The sequence below is a fragment of the Pelmatolapia mariae genome, unplaced genomic scaffold (genome assembly GCF_036321145.2).
Source record: "Pelmatolapia mariae isolate MD_Pm_ZW unplaced genomic scaffold, Pm_UMD_F_2 NODE_ptg000485l+_length_16326_cov_1, whole genome shotgun sequence".
Classification (NCBI taxonomy): domain Eukaryota; kingdom Metazoa; phylum Chordata; class Actinopteri; order Cichliformes; family Cichlidae; genus Pelmatolapia; species Pelmatolapia mariae.
This window is the reverse complement of record NW_027052170.1, coordinates 515-10409: the sequence shown is the minus strand read 5'-3', so window position 1 is coordinate 10409 and position 9895 is coordinate 515. Positions and strand designations below refer to the sequence as shown.

Sequence of the window (9895 nt, the reverse complement as noted above, 5' to 3'; positions counted from 1 at the left end):
GTGGGAGGGGAGGGTTGTTCATATGTTGATTTGGCATTCATTTTTCAGCTATGGTTGTGAGTTGAAGTATTGATATAATAAAGGTGTGTTAAAGGTCTCTTCTCTTCTCTTCTCTTCTCTTCTCAGACTGATGAAGTAGCATCTCCCAACTCTACGACAGATGCATCATCTGATGTGCAAACAGCATTGTGAAGGACAATTTCCACCCCTCACATGCACTGTTCTCCCTCCTTCTATTTTGCAGATGGTTTTGCAGCATCAAATCTGTACAGAACAATACTCCCCAAAAGACTCAAAAACCTCCACAAACCCACTACAAACTGGACCTGGGAACAATATGCTTATTTGCACACTCAGTCACATGGTTACCGAAACTATCTACATAATGCTATATTTGCACATGTTGTCTTTCTCCTGTCTCGTCTACAATATCCTGACAATAACGTGAACCTGGTATTAAATACCTACTGCACAATCCACTTCATGTCTCTGTCCTGTCTTTGTGTTTTGTACATAGATATAGTTAGTAATAGTACCTCTGTAGCTCTTAATTTTACCCAAATTTAGTGAGTTATTATTTATTTGTAATTCCTAGTTTTATATGTCTTAGAGATATATTTTTTATATTCTTATAAATGCACAATGGGGGACTTAAGCTGAAACAGCATTTTGGTATGCTGTATACTGTGTATGTTGTTGTGTTGACAATAAAGACCTTGAATCTTGAATCCTGATAAATGTTGGGTCTGTGTTTCCACAAGCCCCGCTAGTTTAGAAACTTATTCTCGTTAACGACAAAAACAAGACGAACATATTTTACTTGCTAGCAAGGGAGGCCCCAGCCGGTGTCTCAGAAAGCACTCTGAATCCTACCGCAGACTGACCCCGATACAAAGGACTTCTTGTCATACATGTGCAGTTGCTTGGGCTCTACGTACAGCGGACAGCAGATTCTTCATTACACTTTTCAAAACAGCAACATCCATACTCAAAGAATACTCACTGTTGACCCCTGTACTCCTTTGTTTTACTAAATTCAACATTTTCCAATAAAGATTTTGCAGCTTTTTGTTTTTCTATTTCCCTGTAACAACCTCCAGGATGATTTTATTTAGGATGACATTGTTGTGGATTCTATTTTTTATGATTTCTGCTTTTAGACTGAGGGTATCTAATACACACATTGTCACTGTGTTTTGTACTAGCAGCTGTTAAAAGAGCACACAGAGGGCTCTGCTTTCACTTTGGCAAGTCTGTTTTTATTATGTCTCAGGGTCCGGACTGTTGAACACTTTAACGTACTGCTGATGCTTCACATCACAGTCTTTATGATGTAAAACATGTTCTCTCATTAACAGATGTCTGAGCTGTCACTTGTTATGAAAATGGACAAAGCCTCGGTTCAAGCTTGCTCTTCTTTCTCTTCTATTACCAGTGATCATTCACAGGGACCATGAAAGATTTGTCATATTGTCCCCATAAACAACATGTTTTTATAGAACTCATTGTGACACAGAGATTTATATTCTTTCACAATGAGCATGAACTCAAAATCTTGTGATTTTCATATTTATAAAATATGAAAAAGAAGACTTTTATTACAATGTATGATCTACACCTCTTGTAAAAAAAAAAGCTGATTGGATGCATTTAAAACGCTCCTGTGCTACCTTTTATGAGCATACACACACACACACACACACACACTTTGTTGGATTTTATATGAACAGTCACATGAAATTCATTCCAAAATTTTGCATTTGCTTCAATTAAGATGTGTGTTAAATCTAAGATACCTTTCTTGTTCAAATTGTTTATTGACATAGTAAAGATGTAATCAGTAATTATGAACAAAATAAAGTGGATTTCATCATCTGCAGGTTGTGAAAAAATGGTGACATATTAAAAACAATTGCAATTGCATATCCAGAGGAGATATTTTCGGACAACAAATGAGTCACATTTTAAACACAGTTTGAATAATCAGCACTGACAGACATTAAGTGAGCTTTACAAACTCAATGATGGATGACAACCTGGTGATGAGTGATGGTGGAAGCTGAGCTTGAAGACATGTGAATGCTACACACAAAAAGTCTTTGACAGATTTTTAAGATCATGTCAGCGTCAGACCGATCCAGCGATATTCATCAGTACAGGCAGCGTTATGTTATATTCTCAAAAATCATTCATGTTTCTGTCACAGAGTGGTGACCTGTCCATGTGCACCTCTGCTGTCATATTTGGATATTAGAAACTTCCTCTTTTTGCTTGTTGGACAGACCAGTGTTTCTTCTTTCCATAGCTTAATGTAAATGACTCCCTATGTAACTGATAAGTACACTGTGTCTTTGAGTCAGTGAGGAAATCCTGTATCTTAATATTCAAATACTGAGTACAAAGAGAGTGTGTGTTAGTACAGATAGTTATTTACTGCAGAGCTGTCTGCATGAACACCAGAGAAGAACCAGATGTAAGTTTCAAACCTGCAGGCCCATTTCATGTTTGTGGGTACAGAGGTGCTGTGTGGACCACATTTGAACTGTTGCTTCTTTCTTCATGGACAATTTTAAACAGATGATCATTTATTAAGAACAATCACATATTTCTTACAGCAGTGTGTGATAAACTAGATATCTGTGTTTAATATAAAGTGCTGTGTGTCCATCAAACAGTGAAGAGCTGCTGGATTCATTGTTTCCTCCAAATGAAAGAAAAGTCATTTTCATGTGACAGAGCGACGATGCAGTGGAGTCTGTTTCTGCTTCTTCTGATGGGTGAGTGATCATTTTACCAGGGCTCCTGATTGTTCCACCTAAAATCCTTTAGTTTGATCAGGACTCATTAAACAAATGAACTCTTACTGAGAAAATCAAGGATTCACCTGTAAACTGGACAGTTTGATGGGAACATGAGTTTCCTGCTTGTATCAGCAGATATTCAACAGTATTTCTTCTGTTTTAGGTCAGTGTGTCTTCATCACATGTCACCTGCATGAGTACCACTTTATTAAAGAACAGATGAGCTGGGATGAAGCACGGGCATACTGCAGAGAGAAATACACAGACCTGGCCAAAGTGTTTGACCTGACAGACATGAGAAGACTTCAAGACTCTGCACAGAATCAAACAGAAGCCTGGATTGGACTGTACAGCGAGCCAGGAGGAGACAACAGGAGGTGGCACTGGTCTCTGCCGGGGGAGGAATACACTGAAAATAAGAGCTGTTGGGAAGATGAAGAGCCAAATGATTATGATGGCACCCCTGAGAACTGTGTGAGGACAAGAGATAAGTGGGTAGATGTTCCATGTACTAACATGCATCAGTTCATCTGCTATGATGGTGAGAATATGTGGACAGTAATATGATAAAATAATATTTAATAATGTTATAATCTAGTTCATAATCTGTGTTATATCATATGTTATGTTATATATCATATGTTCCTGAATGAGACAGTTTTAGGAATGAGACAAATTAGTTGATAAAGATGTTTTGGATTTTTTCTGTTGACTCGACAGAAACGATGAAAGACAACAAAATGTTTCATTTGAATGAGATGTCTGTGACCTGGACTCAGGCTCAGAACTACTGCAGACAGCATCACACCGACCTGGCCAGTGGACTCGATCAGATATACAGTGAAGAGTTTAAGAAGCTGCAGAAGTCTAAAGACCCTACAATGAACTTGTGGATCGGCCTGTTCAGAGACAGCTGGAGGTGGTCAGATGGGAGTAACTTCTCCTTCAGATACTGGGACATGGACTCATTCAATGATGGACTAAACAACAGGACATGTGCTACGACTCTGTTAGAGAGATCAGGAAGATGGAGCTCTGCTGGATGTGACCAAAGAAAGCCTTTCTTCTGCTATGATGGTGAGTTTAGACAGATTTATCTCAGCTGTTTGTCCAATAGATGAACAGCTGGAATCACTGAGAGGATTTAGGTCAGTATGTTTCTTCAGCCACTTATTTCTGCATGTATGTTGAACTTCTGTCAGAGGTGAAGATGTTTAGCTGATGGTTGGAACAGAGATTTGTCTGTAGAGCGACTGATTCATCTGAAGAATCACTGAAATGTTTTCTTTTGTTCTTCCAGTGAAACTGGACCAAACATCCAGATTGAATTTGTTCTTAGATAATCTGATTCTGATCAGGGAAAACAAAACCTGGGAGGAAGCCTTGAATTACTGCAGACAGAAACACAATGACCTGGTTTCAATCAGCAACCCTGAGGAGCAGCGATGGGTCCAGGAAAGAGCCAAAAATGCTTCGACTCCTTTCATGTGGCTGGGACTGCGCTACTCCTGCTTTCTGGATTTGTGGTTCTGGGTCGGTGACAAGCTAGTGTGCTATGAGAGGTGGGCTTCAAGGGGAAAGACTGAAGACTGTGACATGTCTGCAGCCATGACCACAGGAGGGCAGCACGAGTGGGTCAGTCAGAGGAAAAATGAGACATTTAATTTTATTTGTATAAAACACTGAGGTTTAAACCTAAAGTCACTTCTTAGCTGCACATGTAGATTTTCTGGGGTGAACTCTGTGTTTCTGCTCAGTGTTTACAGTCTCTGGGTTTGAAATGGGAGAAGAATGACCAACAGATTATTACCTGCAGGTTAGATATTTGCAGAGAGCAGTCTGTGTTTCATTTCCTCTCCTTTACCAGAGTCAGGAACATCTTGGTTTCTTCCTTCATTGTTGCTGGATTGGTTCATTATTAAACTGTAGCAGGATATTTGTTTTGATTGAGTTCAGATATGTTGATGGTTTGAATATTTCTGCTTCATGTGCTGTAAATCTTTGTATCACACTATTGTATCCTCAGCTTGAATCCCAATGCCTGTGACTAAAAGCAGGTAAAACCATGTTTGTGTCATGACTCCATATGAGCTCTATAATCTGATCATGTTTGTTCATGAAGACAAATAAACCTTCATTTAACCAAGTCTGTCACTGTTACAGCTTTCACAAGAACAAATACAAACAGCACCACATAATGGTAAAACCAGCATAGTAAACATGTAGCTCCATGGCATTTCCATAAAGATAGATGTGCAGAAACTGTCAATGAGTCTTTCACATTACCGTGGAGGTGTTTTTGGTCTTGTCTATTTTAAAGAATTGTTTGAATTTGGTCACAACGGAAGTTTTTATTAACTTCATCCTAAAGCAAATTGACCTGTTTCAATCTGATTTAGCTGAGCAGTGGTTTTCTCGACTTAAATATAAATCCTACTTTTTCAACTGTAAATAAATGGCTTTTTGGCAGAAATTCTGTGTCAATTCTAAATAGAGATGGACCGATCGGATATTATGTATCGGTATCGGTCCGATACTGACTTAAATTCCTGGATCGGATATCGGAGAGAAATAAAAAATGTAATATCACTAAATATAAAAAAACACCTCACAAAACTTGCGACATGGCGTAACTCGGCTCAGCAGTGCGCATCACGTGATAGAGCGGCTGTGTGTATTTGTAGCCTCGCTACCAACCCGGCATTTCCTCTCCGAAGAAGTGATAACAGAGAGAAGTAAAGCAAGTGTGTAAGTTCATCTCTGAATGTTTGTAAAGCATTCCCACGTTAAGCCTAACAACCGATATATGGGGCGAGTGCCTCTCTCTCTCTCTCCCTCTCCTGCTGCTACTTCAGTCATGAAACCGATCAATGATCAGCTGATCGGCTTTTCTGTCGCGAGTCCGTCTCTCTTCTTTGTTTATCGCCTACTTCGCGCCAGAAAGAGGAAACCAGCGGCTGAACAACAGCCGCACGTTTAACCTTGACAAGCTGTTGTTAGAATTTATTTAATATTACTTTCTAGACCAGGATCTTTTTCTACGTAGCTGACGGCTGGTAACTGTGCAGGGGCGGATCTAGCAAAGTTTAGCCAGGGGGGCCAATAGGGCATGAACTGGGGAAAGGGGGCACAAAGACATACTTTTCTTTCTTATTCTCATTTAAAATGTCTAGCTTTTAATAAATAATTATCCGAATCTTACACCCAAAGTTTTAATCTTATGTAAAATGTATAGAAGTCCATTACTGTATATAGTAACTGTTAAGTCTAACATACCCTAGTAAGCTATAGTACTTTTCCTTTGGGAAGATACCATCTGTGCAGTCTGCAATTCTGTTGAAGAAAGATGTTGAATCTATTTAATTATTCTTGAAAAATAATTGATTTCTGTGCATTTTTTTCACCCTGCATCAAATTAAAGTTGATTACGTCAATTAAGCATCATGAGGTGGAGGGTGGGTGGTTCCCTATTTTTTATTTATTTATTTTTTCGCTGGGAGTTTTAGAACCCTATTAGTTAGGTTGCTTACTCTTTAAAATACCAGAATAGGGAGGATGGAGTAGGTTTAAATTGATTAGATTGATAAAAAAGCAGCAAGATATTTAAAAAAAAAGGTTTTATTGATTAAAAAACACTATATCGGATTCATATCTATTCTACCCTCACTGCTATACTGGATACAGTTATGCAGATAGATAAACTCCTCAACAACTGACAGGTGTATCGTCCCTTTTATTGACGCTGCCTTCAATTATCAACAGAGTGAAACTACAAACAGAAGAAAATAAGCAATATTCAGTCTATATATTCACACAATAATGCAAATCAGTTGACTAAACTAGCTAACATTGGAAAGAAACTAAATCTGAATACTGTACACCTTTAACCATAAAAGTGCATAAATAATAGCAAATATAGTTGCATTAACTCTTGTTCAACTTAAATACTCACAAGCGATGCTTTCTGTAAAACAACGAAGAGGATGGATGCAGATGTTTATCAGCATAACATGCTGAGTCAGTGGCTGTGTCCAAATTCAGGGGAAGGATGCTTAAAATGCCATATTTGGAGGGAATGACGTCACAGCGACGCGACGAGGGCTGTCCGAATTCAAAGAGCACTCAAAATGTGGCGACAAATGTGTCCTACTTTTCCGCGAATTTGAGGGTTAGTCGTGTCCGAATTCAGGGAAGGATGCTTCAATGCCATATTTGGAGGCAATGACGTCACGGCGATGCGACGAAGGCTGTCCGAATTCAAAGAGCACTCAAAATGTGGCAACAAATGCGTCCTGCTTTGCCCTGAATTCTAAGGATGGTCCAATGTATCCTTCATGTCCTACTATATCCCAGGATTCATTGCGGGTCATAGAGGAGATTTGTTTCTGATAACGATTGTGGTCGAAGCAGGGGAGGAAAACACTTTCAAATGTAAGTATATGAAAATCTGGTTGTACAAAAGTTAAATTGTTTTAGCGGTCGTTTTGTTAAGCTTTGGGCATCTGCATAGACATGTTTCTTTTCTTTAACACTAGAAGTCCCAGAGAGCAGCCATTTGGCTTTTCTACCTTTAAAACCTGCCATCCAGCCAAATGGCTGGTAGGCTTTTAGCTAATATCCTTAATCACCTGTGAACCACTGCTTTTGTTATGTAAATAAGGTGGGGCCATGCTGAACCACTTGGAGTGGTTAGTTTCCTGAGCCACAAGGAAACTTGTGTTCCAGTTTGCCGTCTTAGGGAGAAATCAACACACATGGGTGTATTTCCTTTGTTGCTGAGATTTATTGATAAAAACAGTACAAAAAAAAGAACAAAAAAACAACCATTTGTACACATATTTACAAACAATAATAAAAAGTGAATGAGTACGTTTCAACATTTTCAGCAATCACTTACAATCCTGGCACTGCCATGGTATCTGTAGTCTGCATTTACCACATGTGTATCTGTAGCAGTGAACGCATCGCACAGTGGCATGATTGTTCTTGCATTTGTGTTTGACCTGACACGTGGCTCTTTTTCCAGGGCTAGGTGTGGAGGGTTGTGTCTGTAGCAACTGTTCTTTTCTTGCCTTCCCTTCTTCCCAGCTATATGACAGTTAGCCAACTCTTTTGCAAGCTCCACCAGGAAGTCCACCCGTCTTTCCTGCGTCCCGGTGCATGCTTGATACAGCACATGTGCATTCAGTGCTGCCATGTCAATCATGTTATAGAACACGGTAACTGGCCAGCGCCGTGTTCCTCTGTGGACCGTGTACTCCCGCACCATCTGGTCCATCACATCCACGCCACACTTTGTGGTGTTGTAAAGGGTGACAGTGTTTGGCTTCCTTTTGGTGGTGTTATCAGTCTGAACCACGCTGTGCATGCTGCTAAGAATATAGACTGTCTTCTTCCGTTTGGCCGCATACGCCGTCAGCGTGGCAGCAGTGGTTGAAAACACCTAAGAAGTACGATAAATTGTTATTTACATAGCACTTTTACACACAATGAAACACATAAACATAGAACCATAAAAGACCTGCAACATACCTGAGTGGTGAATTCATTGTGATCTGTGTGTCTAGCTGATTGAGGAATTTCCCGGCGAATCTTGTTGACTGTGCCAAGGATGGTGGTTTTCCGTCTAAGAAGTTTTTGCGCAAGTGAAAGCGATGTGAAGAAATTGTCTGTGGTAACATTTCTGCCCTTGTCTAGGAATGGTTCAATCAGCCTCATCACTACATTTTCAGACAGTCTCTCCCATTTGGGACGATTGGGGTCCTTGCCAAAATATGGGAGGACATTGCAAATGTACTTGGATTTTAGGTCGCAAGACACCCAAAACTTGATCCCAAACTTGTCAGGTTTACTTGCAATATACTGCAGGAAACAGCACCGAGTCACAAGGGTTGACTTCACTCAGGATCATTTCCAAGGCCTGCTGAGTGGTGAGTCTTCTCTGCATTTTCTTTCCTTGGAGAGGAGGATCGTACACCACAGAATTCTTCAGGGCAATGAAGGATTGGGCTAAGTGCAGTGAGATTGTATGCACCTCAACGCGCTTGGCACACTTCCCTGCACATGTCCCTTCACACTTCCTGTAACTGGGAAAATCCTGGTCATGTGATCGAACAGAAAGTGCTAGTCAAACATCAAAGCCATCAATCAAATTCACATTGGTAAGTGACACAAGGTGTTATGGAGTAACTCTCTCATCAAGTCTTAAAAAAATAAAACTGAAAAATACAATAAAAAATAAAGAAAGAATAAAAAAAAATATCCCTCCAGATCTTTACACCCAACACCAACAAATCCATCCTTGAATGGCCTACTGCAAATTAATGGGCAAAATAAAGTAAGAATAAAATAAATCCTCTCAATATAGCCAATAATTGCAAAACTAAAAAGGGTTAGCATAGTAGTTAAAAAAAAAAACAATTCACCATGTCTTTTTCAATTCTTAAGCTAATTTGCAGAACACAACAGATTTTGTCTTGTTTTAAGGTTGTTTGTTTTGCAAGGAACTGAACTGTTTGCAAGTGCATAGCTCCACTCTCCTCAGTCCACTTTATGACAACCGTCTCCTACTTTCCTTACTAAAAACTAGAGATTTATCCATATCCACGTTATTTGTTTTAGACTTCTCATGGGCCAAGATAACCAAATTCCTCTTTCGTTTATGTAATGAAAGTGAAAGAATTTTACTAAAATTATTGTGATAGCATGACTATGTGAAACGAGGAACCTGGTGACTGCAGAATTGAAAAATAGGGCGGGTCTGAATGACACAGGTCCTCTAGTGTGGCAGACAGGCTCACAGAGAGAAACATTTCTCTACCAAACTGAAACTGTGAGAAGAACAATGTATTAGTCTCCCACTGACTGTACACATATAGATGTATTTTTGAGTTCTTATCTCACAAGTTGCTGTGATTTTGATGACAGAGATTTGAAGTTTCATTTTGCTCTGCACTGCCTACTAGGAAACCTGACACTGGTTCTCTGCTGAGTGCTGCCACAAACAGACCACGAAGGGAAAGAGGTGCGGACTGGAACTTCTTGAGGTTATCGCTGCTAATACTATTTTATTTTCTAAAAGAGAGGATTCAAGA

At 39.5% G+C, this 9895-nt stretch overlaps 1 protein-coding gene across 1 annotated transcript; it reads left to right on the top strand.

Moving 5' to 3' along the window:
- The first annotated feature begins 3020 nt into the window (after positions 1–3020).
- On the top strand, positions 3021–4583 carry LOC134623239 (putative C-type lectin domain family 20 member A). Its single transcript, XM_063468414.1, has 3 exons — positions 3021–3342; positions 3522–3878; positions 4141–4583. Exons 1-3 carry the CDS (start codon positions 3021–3023, stop codon positions 4485–4487), a joined length of 1026 nt encoding a protein of 341 aa, XP_063324484.1. The 3' UTR covers positions 4488–4583.
- The last annotated feature ends 5312 nt before the right edge of the window (positions 4584–9895 follow it).

Bases quoted from the DNA above. Each gene is read 5' to 3' on its own strand.
- LOC134623239 (XM_063468414.1), top strand. From the start codon at position 3,021: ATGAGCTGGGATGAAGCACGGGCATACTGCAGAGAGAAATACACAGAC. The intron at 3,343-3,521 runs GTGAGAATATGT...TTGACTCGACAG, and splicing joins TCAGTTCATCTGCTATGATG to AAACGATGAAAGACAACAAA. The intron at 3,879-4,140 runs GTGAGTTTAGAC...ATTTGTTCTTAG, and splicing joins GCCTTTCTTCTGCTATGATG to ATAATCTGATTCTGATCAGG.